This window comes from Sarcophilus harrisii, chromosome 2 (genome assembly GCF_902635505.1).
Source record: "Sarcophilus harrisii chromosome 2, mSarHar1.11, whole genome shotgun sequence".
NCBI classification, from domain to species: Eukaryota; Metazoa; Chordata; class Mammalia; order Dasyuromorphia; family Dasyuridae; genus Sarcophilus; species Sarcophilus harrisii.
Window position 1 is genome coordinate 84,523,689 of NC_045427.1, and position 19,517 is coordinate 84,543,205.

General features: G+C 34.7%; 1 protein-coding gene across 1 annotated transcript in view; it reads left to right on the top strand.

Moving 5' to 3' along the window:
* The window catches only part of CAMKMT (calmodulin-lysine N-methyltransferase), a gene marked incomplete at its 5' end in the record, with an annotated part of 451,820 nt that overhangs the window by 394,389 nt on the left and 37,914 nt on the right, over window positions 1-19,517 (top strand). Inside the window, 1 exon segment of the mRNA XM_031949249.1 lies at window positions 3,369-3,435. Within this exon segment, the coding sequence (XP_031805109.1) occupies window positions 3,369-3,435 (67 nt within the window).

Consider the following 19,517-nt stretch of genomic DNA (forward strand, 5'->3'; position numbering starts at 1 on the left):
TAAGTGACTTTATAGAAATTGATGTTGACGTTGCTATCATTATTTGGAAAAAGAAATGTGTCTTGAAAGAATCACCAGAGGCAAAATTAAAATTGGAATCCTATATTGTGGTCTTGTCTCTGTCAGGTGTCTTATTCAAGAGGAGCATCTAAAGATAGAATGCCTGTTTCCTTTTAGCCTTAAGCATATATTCTATAACCCTAGAATTCCACATTCCCTAGACAAGAGGGATCAGAAGTGATTGTGCGATATGCAATTAATTGAAAATCACTTTAAGCCCTCAGCCTAACCCACAATATAGTACAAAGAGACCTGGATTTGGAGTCGAGGACTTGCATTCAAATCCTGATTCTGCTAATTATTAATTCTGTGTCCTTGTCAAAATTTCTGTGGCTTTAGTTTCCTTATCTGTTCAATGAAAAGTTTAAATTTAATTATCTCTCAAGTTCCTTACTACTCAATATCATATAGTTCTATGAATTCTTCAAAAGCCTGGGCTCATGTTTAGTGGACAATATTTGGCCTCTGATGTTATACATTATTCCCAATATGTTAACTATGTTTATCATTTGAACTGAGATAGTTTTATGATGACTAACATACTGTATAACAAATGAGATAATGTATATAAATATATATACATGTATATACATTATTTTGCATTCCTTTAAATGCTATGTAAATATGAACAATTAGCAGATTCAGGATCCAAAATTATCTGGACTACATAAGCTGCTGGTCCAAATCTAATAAAATGAAATTTAATAGAGACAAATGTGAAATCTCCTACATGTAATCAAAAACATGAACCTTATAAACATGTGATGGGACAGGCAGAACTAGATACACTATGAATTATTTGAGATGGAGTTCAGTTTCTTCATTTAGAAACTGGCAATAATCACAGCCCCTGCATCCAAGAATTGTTGTTAAGATGTAAGAATTACATAGCAATTGTAAAATGCTTAGCAGAGTGTCCTGGTACATAGGAATTGTTATGTTAATGTCAGCTATTATTATTGTTGTCGTGGTGGTAGTTGTCAATATTAGTATTTTTATTATTTTTGGACTACAGAGCATTCAAAATTAACTAATATATATATATATATTATATGTTATTGCAATGTAGACCAAAAAACCTCATGACCTTAAAATATAGAAATAAGAGATAGAGGCAAAATGTGTGATTATTGACTATACGAAGAATTTTCTTAATATTTTTAATATTATTGTTAGTATTTTACCAGAAAGTGATCTTTTTCTTCTTTAGGTGCATGATGTTAGGTCTTTTACATTGTGATTTTATTACATCAAGGAGAGACTAAAAAAATATAAATATAAATATATGTATATACACTTGTGTATGTGCCCTGAGAGGCATAAAGTACAGCATTAGAGAGAATTGATAGTCTCTCTGTTCTAGCCTGGTCCTGTTGACAATATTGTGTTCTATTCCAGATACTGCATTATAGAAAGGATGTTGATTCCATTGATGAGCTGTAGACTATTCAGAGAAGGCAGTGGTAAAAGGGCCTCAAGTTTATGCCATCTGAGTGAATTTAAGGAAATGGGCATGTTAAGCTTGGAGGAGAGAAGCCTTAGGAAGAATCTGTTGTCTCTCTTTAAGTTTGAAAGAGTGCAATGTGGAAGAAGTATCAAACTTGCCTGGTTTAACCCTAGGAGACAGAATTAGTAGAAAAGGTAGAAGTCTCAAATGCAGGCTGGATGTTAAGGGGAGAATCCTAACTACACCTATTGAGTGGCTACAGAAGGTTAGTGGGCTCCAGAAAAAGGTAGATGGCCCTATGTTGCTTTTCTTATAGAGGTGATTTTTGTTTTAATATGTGATGAGCTTGACAAAATGACCCGTCAGGTCCTTTCTGACTGAGATTCTGTGATTTTGTGGCCATCTTAATCAATTTCTTTTATAACTTAAGGAGAATAAGACCCCATTATTGATATTGTCACATTAAGAGCTACCTCAAAATCTGTGCTAATTTATCTAAATAGGGCAGGAGTGAGAAAAAGATTGTGTCCATGCAAGCAATGTTTTAAAAGAATTGTGCCATTTTTTTTTTGAAACTAGCATTCACTTGAAATAAAATACTCTTAAACCACAAAAGATATTCCCTCTAATTCCAAAAATAGCATAGCCTAAACATTGGGATGAAAAATTTTATTTAAAAATTTTTGCTTTTATGATGTATGTTCATATACTTGCTGTAGCTTGAACTCCTGGAGTGTTGAATTTATACATTGTATAAAAATATATAGTGTTAAGATGTTTACTAAAAAAATATTAATAGATTTTTGAGTTATATAATTTAACTTCACTGTGACTATTTGTAAGAAGTATTACCCTCTCTAACAAAATAATATGTTTTGCTTGCTAGATTAGTCACGCACTCATACGGCTCTACAGGTGTATGCTGCACATTGTAACATGCTGTTGAATTCCATGGAAACACCAAGTAGGGTGTGGTCTGAATATGGGGGAGGTTGATCAGGAACAGTTATCAGTTGACTCTTTAGTAATTTGCTTTTTCGAAAAATAAAGATGTCATCTGTCCCTTTTTGCAAGACATTTAATTTAGAAGATTTTCTTGAAATTACTTTATTCCCGAAATAGACAGAACTGTAGGCCAATTGTGTCATTTCAGTTAATCAAAACAAGTAGTCAAATTAGTCTCTTTTATTTTTTTTTTAATGAATGTAATTTAACAGTATTTAATTTGCATACAGAAAAGTTCACCCTGGAAAAAAAAATCTGCATTATAGCACTTTTGTAAACCTCAACAAAGCCCTTCATTAGGAGACCTAATTACTTTTCTCTACCTACTCCTGAGGAGAAAAGCTATCACAGTACCTGCTCATTCATTCAGACAAGAAAGTGTGCATGGTGGTTCAAGCAGAGACATGGGTGTGAGATTCCCATGGCTCTCCTCTCGCTGGGCAATTGTAACAAAGTTAGAGCAGTTCAGATAATCTGAGTTCTCTTCATTGCCCTGCCTCTCTGGGCATTTAGGGAATATCACTTGGGCCCTTTTTTTTAATTTTATTTCCTTAATTTACATTATTTTGGGTCTGTGATATCCTTCACTGGATTCCTAACTTTCTCTAACATAATGGTCTAATGATATAATATTATCCTAAGTCTAGACTAACTAAGAATAGAGAGACTTATTACTGAAAAGCTGGCCAAGTGATTCATTTTTTTTTAATTGTAACAACTCTAAGGGGTGAAGAGGTTGCAGTCAATGTTGGTGAAGGTAGCACACATTGAAATCATACCTCCTTTGAAGTAAAAAAAAAAAAAAGAAATAAAGGTGATCAATGTTCTACAGATTATTCTTAACTGTGTCCTGTAGATGTGAACGACATCATCAAAAGGAACCAGAAGGAAGGTGTATTTAAGACTCAAGCAATATCAAGCTGGTAAGATATTTTTTCATAGTGAAAATATTTTGGTGTGTGTTTTGATTGCTTTAGTGTTTTGGATCATTGAATGGAACTGAGATGGGAACTATTTGGGGTCCAAAATTAGACAAGTGATAGGAAATTCAGTTGAGTGGTTTTTTAAATGAATGAACTACTTCATGATGTTTAAGAAGACAAAATGGAATTTTTTAATGATTTGGTATTCATTCTTGACAAGCATCCTCTGATATATGTTTGCATTATACACACATGCATGTGTATATACTCACATATATTTACACACACATACATGAGTATTCATATATACACATATAAATATATTTAGGGAGAGAGATCTTTGTACATTATTTGTGTGAATCATCACAATTATGGAGTGAAAGATAGACTAGCTTTATATAAAATATTTGTTTATACATTTTACCCTAGGTAGCCATTATTTTCAACAGTTGCTGTTCATTTGCCCACACATGATTCTTCAATCATTTGATATTTTGAGTTTCCTCTATGCCCAGGATGCTTTTCTTTCTTCAATAGAAAATGGATGAGCAGCCAACAGTGCTTAAAAGCTGAAGTGATTGGCAATATCAGACTGATGAGAAGTAGCAATGACTCTTACTCATAAGTGGGTAAATATAGTCTGTGGCTTTAAAAATGTCTCCTCTGTTACGATACTTAAGAGTAAGTTGACTGGAATGTGCAGTATTTCTCATTATACTATATAAGATTGAAAAAGACCAATAAAATATCCATGTGGCCTTAAACTTTGGACTAGAGAAAAAAGGGAAAGTCAGCCCTTAGCTATATACTCCCTTCATTTATGGGACAGTGCTGATTACAGAATGGAGATTATCATGCACTTTTTTTTTTTTTTGTACGGGACTTCATCTTTTGTCATGATTTCAAACCTGGTCTTTTAGTTATCAATCAAAAGCACATTTTCTACACTGTCCTCATTTACATTTATCTAATGCTTAAGGTCATTTGTGACCATTTGAGTGAATTTCAGCATATGGAATCAGTGAATAATAGATTTCAGCTCCATGCTGTGAAGAAAGATTGTGTTTTTACAAGGCATAATGTTGTTTACTGGGTGTTAATAATCACTAATTAATAAACATATCTAGACTTTTTAAAATGTTGCATTTTAAGGGATAAAAATGTCAAGTGTTTAACTTGGTGAGAGCAAGAACATTTTCTGCATAAAATAATTAAATCGCATAAAGAAATGGAATGTGGTGACTCAACCCAAAACACATCAGAAATCTTCAAAATATGAACTTTTCTATTCTTGAGCATGCCATCTCTGAAGACACACTTCTGAAATAGAAGATGGTATAAACCTATGTACATATATTGTGCTTCCTAGGGCCCTCCACAATGATGACTTTCCTTCCCTTTCCCATATTAATCATGGTCAGTTTCTTTTCTCTTAACCTCTGAAAGCATTTTGTCCAGACTCTCCTAAGGCACTTACCCAGAAAATAAATGGATGAATCAGACCTTCGAGTGCCCTGATCTTATATTAAGACAGACGATACTTGACTATTTAACTTTCAAGAAGCTAAGAGAAAGCTGCCTACTGTTGCTGTAATGTCTGCCCTACCATCATAACCACTGCTTTCTCATCCATATCCAGGATGATAAGATGAAAGCATTAGCTTTATGAGAGGAATGAAAGGAAATATTTTACAAAAGAGCTAAGATATAGTATGTTCTTTTTTAGTGCCTCAACCCATCTGCAGAATTCCTCCTCCAAATTGGAGGTGTGAAATAACAGCAGCTACAAATTACTAAGAGGTATTTACCTTTGCTACAAAGCCCACATGTGAGCCAAATATTTCTGCTATTAAAAAGTACTTCAAAAATTGTCATGGGAGGTTTGTGATGGCAAAATGTCTCCTTTAACTCCACCCATGAAGAAGAGAAGTACAAAAGGAAAGGAAAGTTTCAATGCCAGAAATATAAGCATAAGAAGTACTACTATTTCTACAATAGAATGAATGAATTTCCTCATTTTTGTTCACAAAATACTCATTAAATAGGGAAAGATTCCCTATTTAACTATTAACTATTAACATGTCTCACAATTTCCCACATTTTCCATATTATAATAGCAGGTCTCTTTTCTAAAGTAACTTTCTTGCCTTTCACTAAAAACTTTATAGCTTCTTCTCCCGTTTTAATACCATGTCATCTTCCAATGTGTATCTATAATCTTAAACATGAAAGCTGTTGATCAGATGTGTTCATTTATTCACTCAGCTATTATTTATAACATACCTACTATGTACAAGGTATTTCTCTTTAAGGAAATAATAAGCAAGAAGCTATTGAAAATAATTGCCAGATGAAGGAAGTAACTTATACAGGAATAGCTAACCATTTATAGAGTAGAATGTCAGTACTCAGACTATCTTAATTGTAGGATTTGCCTTAAAATGTCTCCTAGAGTTTGAATGCTTCTTAAGGAACCCCCAGTTTCTGGCATTGTATATCACCAGGTCTTTCCAGGTGATAATCTTTTGCTAGATAACACTAATTATCTGCTACTTTTTTCTTCTTTCATCAAATTCATCTATCCCAATTCCTATTTAAATAGGAACTACCTTAAGACAATTCCTTTTTAAATTTCATATTTAAAGTAGTATTTAAGAAATAAGGAGATTTTTTTTTATGAAACTTGTACATGAAATGTAAGAAAAGTAACATTGGTGATATGAGATGAACCATTCCAAACTTACAAATGAATATGGTGTCCATTGCCACTTTCTAGCAACTTGAAATTTCTCTTTAGTCTCCAATATCAATTTCTCTAGATTATGTCATTTTCTTATAATAAAGAGTTAGTTTTCAGTAGTGCTTAAATGAGCATGTTGTGAAATGATTGGAAAATATATAATCAAACAAAGTTGATCATGTAGGATTCAGGAGCTGACTTAGAAGGCCCAATAGCCTTTGACTCACCCTGTTTATTTTACCTTATTTCCTTGGCAACAGTCATAGTATTGTTATTGTTGTATAGTTTAATCTAGATTTTAGTGAAACAGTTGAAAAAATTCTCTCTTTCAATAGCTATAGACAAAATGATCAGTGAGGTAGATTCAGAATTATATGACCAGATCCAAGGAGCAGTAGTCATTGATAGATTTATGTCAGATTAAAACACAAGAATCTACATTTGGCCTTATCTTATTTAAAATCTTTGCCAGTTATTGGCTAAAAGATGACATAATTATCAAGTGAGATGAGACAGCTGGCATGTTGGATGATATAGAGTAAATGTCCAAAAAATATCTCAACTGATCAAAATGATGAGCTGATTCTAATAACCTTAAATTAGTAAGAAGTATAATTCTTGTACTTGAATTTTTTAAAAAAATGTAAATTTATAAGATGGGCAATAAATGGCAAAACGGCAAAAAGATCTAGAAATTTACAGTAGACTGCAGGCTCAGTAGAAATCATAAGTGTGCTATGGAAGCCCAAAATGCTCTTATATTGAATTATTAGAGGCTTAATATTAAAGAAGCCTTGAGATTCTGTAAATTGATTTTATATCACAGATTATATCTTCATACAGATATATTTGACTAAGATGTATAGATAATTACATTGTGTCTTTGTTGATGATTAAAAAGCATTTAACCATAAAAGATCAAAGTGGGAAATCAATTAAATAAAGATACCTAAGGGCATTTAAGGAGACAGAAGTCAACAAACAATATTAAGAAGAAAAACAAAAGGAGAGAAAGAGAAAATATCTGCAAGGATTTAAAAAAAATAACAACTGTTTTGTCCATCAAAGACAATAGAAACATCAGTCAGACCAAATGTTTAATAATGAGCTCAATAGGGAAAAAATATACATAGAACACACTTTTATGTTTAATCAGGATTCTTAACATTTTCCTTATCAATATTACTTTCTTAAATCTAATCTAATCAACAGAATAATAATCAAGTCATGATTTGTAGCATTTGCAAATTTCTGAAGTATAAATGCTCACATTAAAAATTTAGCCATCAGCTCTTGTGAGCCAATTGGAGTGGTCTCCATCCCCTGCATCATGATATAGAAGAGATCTATGCTAAAGGAAGCACATTTGCTAGAAAATTGAGAGATCAATTCCTTAAGTATTTAAAGGAGGGGGAGATATTAAAGATTTGAGGGGGGAAAAAAAACATCACAACCTTATCCATGCTGAAAAAGGCAACTTGACAGAACATCAACAATTACCAACTTACAGATCTACTCTTCTATCTAAACAATATTTGGATGAAATTCCTATACAAGTGAATTGAGGGCATTTTCAATAAAGATATTAGTAAAGAGCAGGCAAGCTTTTGCAAACAACATTCTGCAGTGAGCCTTGTCACCATTTTATAACTGATGGGAAATCTAGAAATTATAGAATTATATTGTGTGTATTTATTGATTATGAGAAAGCATTCAGTTCAATAAAGCAAAACACTGCCTTAAAATCTCTCTTCTAACAAAGTGTCTCCCATCCAGATTTCAGAATTATTCAAGATTCTTTGAAAAATATAACAACATAAGATCTGTATTGAATGAACCTTAGATAATAAGTATCAGAAAAGACAAAACAGGGAGATTTGTAGTTACTAAAAGTGTTTGCTACTGTGATGATTCATGATAGAGTCCAAGTTGAAGTTCAACCCTGAGAATGGTTGCATGAGCGGGTTGCTAATAGCACTGTTCTAGTTGCTTTAAGAACATTGCAAAGCCTCCTGGAAGATATCTCTAACCACTTAAAAGAATTTGCTCTGATCAATCTACCTAGTGAAGACCAAATGGATGAAGAATGCCTATTGCCTAGATTGTTGCATGCAATTGAATGGACAGTCCAAAGAGCTTGGCCATCAATATTTATATCTGGGCAAATAATATAAATGAATAATTAGTTGGGCTCAGGAATAAAAAGGAAGAGAGCAGGTTGGATTGTCTTCAAGAAAGTGCAGAGTTTCTCTAAGGACACCAAACTTCCTCTGGAAATAAAAGACTATGTTTTTTTTTTTTTTTAATATATTGTTTTTTCCCCAATTCTATTTTAAAGTTTTTTTTAAAAACATTTTGAACAAAGTTTTGAGTTCTAAATTCTATCCTTTCCTCTCTCTCCACCCCCTCAACACAATAAGGTATCAGATATAAGATATATATGTGTGTGTGTGTGTGTGTGTATTTGTGTGTGTGTATGTATATGTATATATATATTTTTTAATGCCAATATTCTAATCATGTTGTATATCTAAAAGAAGGGGACACTAGAGTCCTCAAAGAGCTGAAAATGAATATCATCCAGGGGAAATGAGAAGATGTATGGTGAATATGACCAAGCTGCAATTACATAATTAATGAAGAACTTCAAAAAATGGTCAAGTCAATAAGCATTTATTAAGGGTCTTCTGAGTATTGGGCACTCTGCTAAATGACACAAAAATAAGGGAGAAGACAGTCTCTATCCAAATAAATCTTCAAGGTCCAGTTTAGGAATTAGCTTCTCTATGAAGCTTTCTGTGATTACCACAGTCTTCACTTATTTTTCCTTTTTCTAAAATTCAGAACATGTGGAGCCTGTATTACAGTTTTAAATTTACTCTTTATCTTGATGTTATTTGTGTGTATATTTAATTAAAACACAAATTCCTTCAAGCCAAGAAGGTTTTTTATTTGTTTGTTTTATTTGTATTCTTCAGCCCAGTGTTTTGTTCATAGTAGGCACTTAAAAATATTTATTGAATTATGTTGTTTCTCCAACTAGATTCTGAGCTATCAAAAGTGGGACCTGTGTTTTCTTTATTTTCTCCACAACGGGTACAGTTTGTCTCTTGAGTTTAAAGTTTTTGCGATTTATATCAGGATTCATTTGGAAGTTGCAATTCCACTAAGGCTTGTAGGATCCAAATAGCCTTTAAGAATGGTAGAGACAAATCAGGCTTTCAGAAGACTCAAACAATTGCATTATATTAGATAAGAGACTGCATTTCAAGATGAGCTTCTCTTCAGCCATGTACTTATGCACTGCCTCTAGACACACTAGTGATGGGACTTGCTGGTCATTTTTCCTTTGACCAGTTGGAATGAGGAAAGGATTTGCAGCCAATAATGATAAGGGAACTGATGACTCTCTTTGGAGGAATTCATATAAACATATATATAATATACACATATGTATGTATGTATATAATGAACCCATGTTAATATTACCAATTGTGGTTCATTGTTTTAAAATCTAGATGTGAACTATATTGTGTGAATTTTAAGGAACTCTGAGTATTAAACAATTCCTCTTCTTTCAGTTGCTATCTTCAATGTGAGATACATAATTACTGCGTGTACTTTCTGCATTAATGTAATATTGTTCAAATGCTGAATATGCTTGCTAGGCGGTCCCCTGCCAGTGTCTCCCATGTCATACAATCAGTTCCAAAGTTCTTAAGTGAGACCTTTGTCTCTATATCACTTTTTCTGACCACCATTTGAACACTTGCCCTGTGTGGGTTTTTCATAAAATAGTCTTTTGGGCAAGAATGCTTGTCATTTAAATAACATAGCCAGCCCGTCCAAGTTGTGCTCTCTGCAGTAGAAACTGGATGCTTGGCAGTTTAGTTCAAGAAAGGACCTTGGTGTCTGTATCTTACCCGGAATCTTCCCAAAACAATTTAAATGGAAGCGATTCCATTTCCTAGCATGGTGCTGGTACACTGTCCAGGTTTCTCAGGTGTACAATAATAAAGTCATCACAGCGGCTCTGTGGACCTTCAGTTTTGTGGTCAGTCTAATACCTCTCCTCTCCCACATTTTCCTTCAGAGTCTCCCAAACACTGAGTGAGCTCTGGCAATGTGTGTGTCAGTATCATTATCAATGTGAACATCCCTGGAAAGTAGACTTCCAGGGTAAGAGAACTTATCCACAGCAATCAAAACTTCTCCATTTTCTGCAACCAGTGGTTCTGTGAATGATGGTGTGTGCTGGCTATGTTTTCTTGGTGTTAATCATTAGGCCAAAATTAGCACAAGCAGCAGATAATCAAATTGGAACAGGATACACGGTTTTCTGGAGTGGGCCTTGAAGCTATAGTAGGTTTTACAATCGAAACTACTGTAGTCAACAAGCTTGGTGGATTGGGCTAGATGACATGTAAAGTCCTTTAGTGATAAAGATGGTGAATGAACTGCAATTTCATTGGCATAAGAAACTCCAGGTCAACACCCTCACTTCAGTTTATAGAGTAAGACATTAGCCTAGTGCAATTAGAGTTGAGGTGACTTGCCAGCTCTCCTTTATGGTTCCTTTCACCTGTAGCGAACAGAAGGATCTTTTCCTCAAAAACTCAGTTAGAGTGGGTCTGTTGACATGCTGATCCTGAGTTCCTAGTGTGCTTCTTCTAGTGCAGGTTTCATATTCATCCAGAATAGGGCAGAAACTGTAATAGACAGCCAAGGATGAGCCTGGTAAAATCAGCAAACAATTGTCTTGGATTGTGAAGAAAGTCCTACATTTGGGCATTTGGACAGCAAAGAAACTTCTTCTAATGCACTGATGAATTACTTCCAAAGAAGTTTCTTACTATGTGGCACAGCCCACTGAAAACAAAAATAGAAATTCATGACTTGTAGTTGAACTACCTTGGAGAGAATTCACCTTAAACTTCCATCACCTTTTCTTAATGTTCAGGTTTTCACTATTGGTAGGAAATTTAAAAATTGCCAGCCCACCAGGCATTGTATACAAATGTACCTTAAATGTAAAGAATGAAAACGTTTGTAAATTCCCTGATTTAATATCCAAATAGTACATGGCTACAATTTACAATCCATTAGTTCTGATTTTTGTTATTACTTTGTTTTGGTACTGTGTAAGTTAATCAGCTGTCATGATCATAGAATCAAAGAAATCTGAGATGGAAAATATAATTAGTAAAATAATTAGTACCTTTCATTCAAAGATCTCAAAATTCTTTACCAGTTCTCCTTACACAGTGTGGAGTGTGTAGGTCACTAAGATGAGGTGGTCCAAATGTCAGGTGACATTTGAATTTCACTTTTGAACTCCAAATCACTTTTCCTTTATAGTTTCATGACAGTTGTCAAAGTCACAAGGGGTCAAAGGGTAGAGTTAGTCTCAAGGTCGAGCCAGGAACATACAATTGATAAACTAGATTACTCTCTGGGAGTTTTTCATTAAACTCACTAGCACTTAATTGATTTAAAAGGCCCAGCCTTCTATCCATTAAAACCAATTCTGCCTACTTATTCTGTTTATTTTACAGCCACCATAAACCTCCAGAAAAGGAAAGCAAATTATACACAGTCAATTAATTGTATATATGTAGTTTATCTAAATTGCAATTATCTATAGTGAATTTCTCCTTCTGGCCTGGCCCTTCTTCATCTTCCCTGCATCTCCTCCCCACCCAGATAGCCTACAGTTTATAAATTAATTTTAATATCAACCTAAATAAATGAGAAAGGTAAATCTGTTGGTAGAAAATCAGATATGTAATTTTTGTTATCCTGTCTTAGATAACCTCTGCTACTGTTTCGCTTCATTCATTTGTATAATCAAGACTTGAAAAATGAGCTCTTGCTAAAAATGAGCTATAAGAATTTGGGTTCCTTCTATATTTTTGTTCCCATTTTACAGATAAACTGAATTAAATCCTGGGAAAGACTGTCATTTTTCCTATAATGACCAAGGAATTTGTGGTTAAAGCATGAATTAAAATCAGCATGTCCTATTATACTAGCATGTTAAAAAAACTTCTCTTTCTTTAGCAATGAACATTCTTAATATTTTATTAATCCTTTATCAAGCCTCATAATACCACAGGCTATAAACTACTTATTATGGTATCAAAATGTATTCAGGAAACTCCCAAAAATTATTCTCACAGTGTCTCCCTGCTGGGATAGTGGCACACAACTGTAGTTCCAACTATTTGTGTGTGTGTATATATACACATATACACATACACAATCTTAGCAGCATTTATGTGCCAGATGTTGTATGAGATATTAGGAATACAAATACTACCTGTTCTTGGGGAGCTTATATTCTCTCAAAAAGAGAATGTGCATCAATAAAATACAAACAGAATAAGAACAAGGTACTTTAGCGGGGGAAGGACACGAGCAGTTGGGGGATAGAAGGAATCAGGAAACAGTTCATGTAGAATGTGTACCTTGAGCTAAATTTTGAAGGAAGCAAAGAATTCATAAAGCAGAATGAAAAGGTGACACATTCTAGGGGAAGGGAATGAACATGCAAAGGCATGAAAGTGGGCAGTGGAGAGCTTTAGTGTATTAATAGATTGATTAGAATTTAAGTTGCAGGCAAGGGAGTAATGGATAATGAGGTTGGAAAAGTTGGATGGGACCAAGTAAATGGAAGAACTCATAGTTAATACTAGAAGTAACAGGAAGCCACTGGAACTTATGGAATAGGAGAATGACATGGTCAGATCTGCATTTAAAAAATCATTTCTGCAGATGTTTGAAAGATGGAGTGGGGTGGGGAGAAAGTTGAGGCAAAGAGACTGGGAGATATCCTAGGCAAGAGGTGATGAACCAAGGTAGTGGTCTTATGAGTGGTAAGAAGGGGATGTGCAAGAGATATTGTGGAGGTAGAAGTGAAAGATTTACCTTCAGGACCTTCAGTCCCAGGTATCCTGAAATCCAAGCCCATCAGGAACCTGGCCTTCCTCTTTACCTCTGGGAGTATTTCTACTCCCTTTATAAACACACACACACACATACCTGGCTGCACCAACACGCCTATCCATTCCCTTACCCATTTCTCTACCATTCAGATCAGAGAAGGAATAGCAGACCAGAGTTGATTCAAACCTCTGTTAGAAGATATGTAGGAACCCACTTCTGTATCACCCATTTCCTCCTTGCATCCCCTGTCCAGCACAATCAGTCAAGAGTGACCAAGACCCTATATCTTTGACCTTTACCTAGCAGCAATGCACTTTAAAGAACTGTAATCTTTAATTTTCATTCATCACCTACTTACTATTTCTCTCCCTTATTCCTGAATTAATTTATCACCTGTAACATGGGAGAAAACTGTTCCCAACTCTCATTTCCTCTTCTCTCATTTCCATATTTCCATTTTCCCCAACCCTACCCCACACTTGTTCTGCTCTAGTCTTGCCCACCCCTTCCACTTTGTCCTTTGGATTTCTTATTCCATAGTGAAAAGATTTTCTTTCATTTCAGACCTTTTTCCATTGGCTCCTACCTCATAACATGGCATCCTTGATCTTCATTTCCATCATTGGCTGTACCTCCAGTGACACCCCTCCTCACCATACACATTGGTCATAGAGGGAGAGTCACACATACTCTGTGTACACCTTCACTTAGCAGCTTCTTTTCTCCTGAAATTCACAGAAGTTCAACAATTTCCACCCAAATAAGATTATGGTGCCTATTGGATGATGGCCTGAAGGTAATTTTCTCTTCTTTTTCAAGGAGTTCAGCACTTAGCTCACCACTTCCTCTCTTCCCCAACACTTGCTTTTATACTGAGACATTTCAGAGACCATATACAGCAAGTAATCTAATATAGGTTAAACATGTACAGTTCTTCTAAACGTGTACAAATCATGTTGCACAATAAAAATAAGATCAAAAAGGAAAAAAATGAGAAGGAAAAAACAAGAAAAGAGCAATAAAAAAAGATGAAAATACTATGTTGTGATCCACATTCAGGTCCCATAGTCCTCTCTCTGGGTGCAGATGGCTCTCTCCATAACAAGTCTATTGGAATTGGCTTGAATCGCCTCATTGTTGAAAAGAGAACCAAGTAAGTGATGGTTTTTTTTAAGGATAGAGAAAACTTGGCTATGATTGTCAGTAGCCAGGAAGGTGGCACTAGCTAAGAAGAGAATGATTAGAGAGTAAACAATATACTAAAAAAGAGGCAAGGTAATCAAAAATCCATATAAAGGAGTTGGTATTAACAACAAGATGGTCACCTCTTCCTCATTCTTTTTCTCTCCCCTGAGCTTTGTCTTCTATCCTTAGTAGTCTATTGAGCATTTCAAACTGGATGTTTTGGAGACATCTCAAACTCAACATTTTAAAAACAGAACTCTATCTTTCCCCTTAAATCCATCCCTCTATCAAATATCCCTATTTCTGTTGAAGGCTCCACCATTCTTCTAGTCTCTCAAGTTCATAATCTTAATATCTCGTTCTTCCTTACCTCATATGTCTACACAGTTGCCAAATTTTGCTGTTCCTACTTCCCCAATATCTTTTGTATCCATCACTTTCTCTTTATTCACATAGCTACTGCTTTAATTCAGGCCCTCATCATGTCTTGCCTGAATTATTATAGTCTTCTAATTGGTCTCTCTACCTCAAATCTCTCCTCAGTTCAACCAATTCTCTATATTAAAGCCAAAGTTATTTTTGATAAATGCAGCTCTTACTATGTGAAACTTCTTTGCTTATCTTTTAAAGGCTTTCAGAACTTTGTCCCAACCTATCTTCTCAGGCTCATTGTATTTTATTCCCTCTCCACCACTCTAGGATCTGACTAAACTGACCTCTCTATTCCTCTCACATGGCTCCATCTCTTATTTCCTATACCTTTGAAATGGTTATTCCTCATGCATGGAATACATTGTTTTCTTACCTCTGCCTCTTAGAATCCTTCAAAAAAAAGCAAAGCAGTTCAAATACTATTTAACTTAGTTTATAGTATGAGATGTTGATCTATATCTAATTTCTGCCATATTACTTTCCACCTTTTCCAATAGTTTTTGCTAAATAGTAGGCTCTTACCCCCATAGCTAGGATCTTTGAATTTATTTAACACTATACAATTATGCTTATTTGCTTCATGTGCTGTTGCCTAATCTATTCCTCTAATTGATCTATTTTTTTTTTATCCAGAATCACATACTTTTGGAATTGTTGGGTTTTTTCCCTTAGGATTATTGCTTTGTAGTATAGTTTGAGGTAAGCTTCTTCTAGAACAGCTTCCTCCTACTTAAAAAAAAAATCTCTTGAGGTTCTTGATCTGTTGTTTCTCTAGAAGGATTTTATTATTTTTTAAAAATGTATTTATTTATTTAAAACTTAAATACAAAAATAAGAAAAAACAAAATAGGAGAGAAAAAATTGTCATTTGCATAGCAAAACACAAGAGGATTCAAAGTATGTAACAATGAATTTCCATTTCAAGAAAGTATATATAATAGGAAGTCATTGTATTCAGAAGTGTTCCTCCATTTTGTTTCCTTGTAGGTCTGTTTTCTAGCTCTGTAATATAATTCTTTGTTTGATTGGTATGCACTAAATAAATAAGCATTGATAACTTTGGAGAGAGAAGTTTCAGTTGAATGGTGAGTTCATAAACCAGGAATTTGATGAAAAGAGTAGAAAGTAAGTTTGTTATAGATAGTCTCTATTTTCCCAGTAAAATATAAGTCAAGGGCTTGGGAAGAAGGGAAAATGTGAGAGGATTAAGAGAGGAAGTTTAGAATAGCTCCTGTGTTTAGCAGTATAGAAAACCAATTAAGGAAGAGTAAAAGTATTACCTTGCTTCATTTAAGATCCAATTGAAGTTAGATAGCAGAAATTTTTCATGGTTTCCATCAGCTTAGAATTTTGATTTCTTCTTTTTCTGTTCAACAACACAGGATTAGAGGAGGAAGATGGTAGAAGTAATGTGGCATTGGGTTTTTCATAATTTGGGTTAACATAATTTAAATATTATGTTGTTTTGTCAATTGTTTTAAGAATAACACTTGCTTAGCTATCTTCTCATTGTTCATCTTCATCCAAGTTATAACCACTAGCTCTAGATATCCCCCAATACTCAGTACTGGGCCCCCTTTTCTTCTTCCTTTATACAATTTCACTTTGTGACCTCATCATCTTCCATGGATTCAAATGATTGTCTTCACGTAGATGATTGTCAGATATATTTTATAGATAGATAGATAGATCAATAGATAGATATATAGATTTGGCTTTTAAAGTTTTTACAACTTGGTACCTTACCACCTTTCCAGTCTTTTATCACTTGACTGAACTCCCCAACCCCTGATTCCACATAGGTTTTCAGCATTTCTCCCTCTCCCTCTTTCCCTCCTTCCCTCCCTTCCTCTTTCCCTCCCTGCCTCCCACCCTCCCAGTGGCTCTCCATTACTTCCAGAATCAAACACTGAATCTTCTGTTCAGCATTCAAAGACCTTCATGACCTATCCCTCTCCTACCTTCCCAATCTTCCAATACCTTATACAGCCATATACTCTGATCCATCAACACTGACCTCCTTCCTGTTTCACGAACAAAATATTCTGTCTCTCTCTGGGCATTTTCTTTGGCTATTTCCCATACCATGTCCTTCCTCATGTATACTTCCTGCTTCCTTCAAGTCAAATCTGACCTGCATGAAGCTTCTCTGTCTTCTCCTTAATGCTAATGCTTTCCCTCTCATACTTCTTCCAGTTTACTCTGTGTATATTGTGTGAAGACCTGGTTGTTTGAATGTTGTTCTCCCCTTTGAACTATTAGTTCCTTGAATCCAGGGATTTTTTTTTTACATTCTTTATATGCACATAGTACTTAACAGAGTCTCCTAAACATATTTTAAGTGTCTAATAAATGCTTGTTGAGGCAGTTAGGTGGTGGTTCAGTACACAGAGTACTGGGCATGGAGTAAAAAGGACCTGTGTTTCAATATGTGTGACCCACAGGAAAAATGTTAACACTGTTTGCCTCAGTTTCCTCATCTATAAAATGAGCTGGAGAAGGAAATGGAAAACCACTCTAATATTTCTACCGAGAAAATCCTAAAGGGGGTAACAAAGAGTCAGAGATGAGTGAAAAATGAACAAAATGCTTTATTGCCTTGACTCAAAAATTTATCTTCCTATTAGGTAGCTATGTCTTTCTGTCTTACTAAAATTGACTAGACATGGAATCACTCCCAAAATAGTAATAAAGCAAGTGAAAATGGTATAGCATATCACAAATAACAGATAACTCTGATCCATTTCTTTTGTGTCATTCCTACAATCACCATTTGTAAATGTGAATCCATGTTTGCTTCTTACATTATGTTTTAATCTCAGTATTTTTTCTTTACCTGTATTTCTCTGATATAGAACATATTTTGTATTCTTCCTTAGACAAATACAAATTGTCTTGTATTGATTGGATTTACATTGTAGTATATGCAATACCATTTCCTCTCCCTCTCACCAATTGCTCAAATTTAATATGAAGTTGGGGCAAGAGTGGGGTGAGCGCATACTCTAGCGTACATTAAAATGTAAATCCTAATAATGAAATCAAATTTATCATCTAAGTTGGAGCAATGGAATTATTCTTTTTCTAGGTTGTTCAGTTCTAGTCCTTTAAAATCATCTGATTTACTGTGCTTGAAATTTTTTTTTATTTTTTTTATTTAATAGCCTTTTATTTACAGGATATATGCATGGGTAACTTTACAGCATTAACAATTGCCAAACCTCTTGTTCCAATTTTTTACCTCTTACCTCCCCCCATCCCCTCCCCTAGATGGCAGGATGACCAGTAGATGTTAAATATATTAAAATATAAATTAGATACACAATAAGTATACATGACCAAAACATTATTTTGCTGTACAAAAAGAATCAGACTCTGAAATATTGTACAATTAGCTTGTGAAGGAAATCAAAAATGCAGGTGTGCATAAATATAGGGATTGGGAATTCAATGTAATGGTTTTTAGTCATCTCCCAGAGTTCTTTTTCTGGGCATAGCTGGTTCAGTTCATTACTGCTCCATTGGAAATGATTTGGTTGATCTCGTTGCTGAGGATGGCCTGGTCCATCAGAACTGGTCATCATATAGTATTGTTGTTGAAGTATATAATGATCTCCTGGTCCTGCTCATTTCTACTGTGCTTGAAATTAATAAAATTTTCCACAATACTATGGGATGGAAAGAAATATACAAAGTGATTAGTTCTTGATGACTTTCTCTCTCCTCTATCTCTGTCTGTCTGTCTGTCTCTCTCTCTCTCTCCACCCCTCTCTCTGTGTGTCTCTAATCTTACTTCTCTAAATTAACAACATACACCTGGGTAGAAAGCAAGGTTTTGGTTTTTTCCCCCCCTCTTTATTACATATAATAAATAGAAACTTAGAAGCAGAAAATCTGGGTCCACAGTATCCTCTGGCACTGTGGAACTATGGGCACATCACAACTAAGTCATACATGGCTAGGACTTTTACCTTACCCTCATCCCCAAGTTTCACTATCACAAGCCATAGTACCTTCTTCATGTTTCCACCTTACATGGTAGATTCTTGATCATGCAGTTTCGTCCATCAAGACAATGTCCTTCTCTGGTCTACCTGATTAATTCCTGTCTATCATTCATGCCGCAACTCATGTTCTTCTTTCTCCATGGAACTCTATCTCAACTAGTCCAAGTTGCATTTATCCTCCCATCCTGAGCTCCTATATCACATAAATAAATTGCTTTAGGCACTTAATTATATATTGTATCATAAATTTCTTTGATTGTTTCAAATGAAGGTCTGATCTTTCTAACAAATGGCAGAAAATCTTGTACTTCCCTTTTAAAACCTAGTATTTGTTCAGCATATGATAGGCATACTAAATGCTTGATTGACTAACATATACATTTAAGTTACAGTTATGCCTTTAACCCAAGGAATCATTAAATAATAGGCAAAGGACCTTTTAATATCCAAGAAACTATTTAGTCTTTGAATTTAATTCTAAATTTAAATAACGGCAATTCTCTAAAGAATCCAAGACTCTACATAGCTACCCCTTAAAAACAGTGCTTTTCAAAACCCACAAAGGATTGGGAAAGATTGGAGAATGAAGAGCTGGAAGAAAGCAGCAATAAAATAAGGAAGGGTATGGAAAGAGGGAGAGAAGCAGTTTTGAAATCTGGTTAATGCAGTAAATGACCTGAATGTGTACTGGGAAATTGTTTTCAAAGCATACTTAAACATTGAGGCATAAAATGAAAGGAATCAGTGTAGATGCTGATGCATTTCTCTGCAAA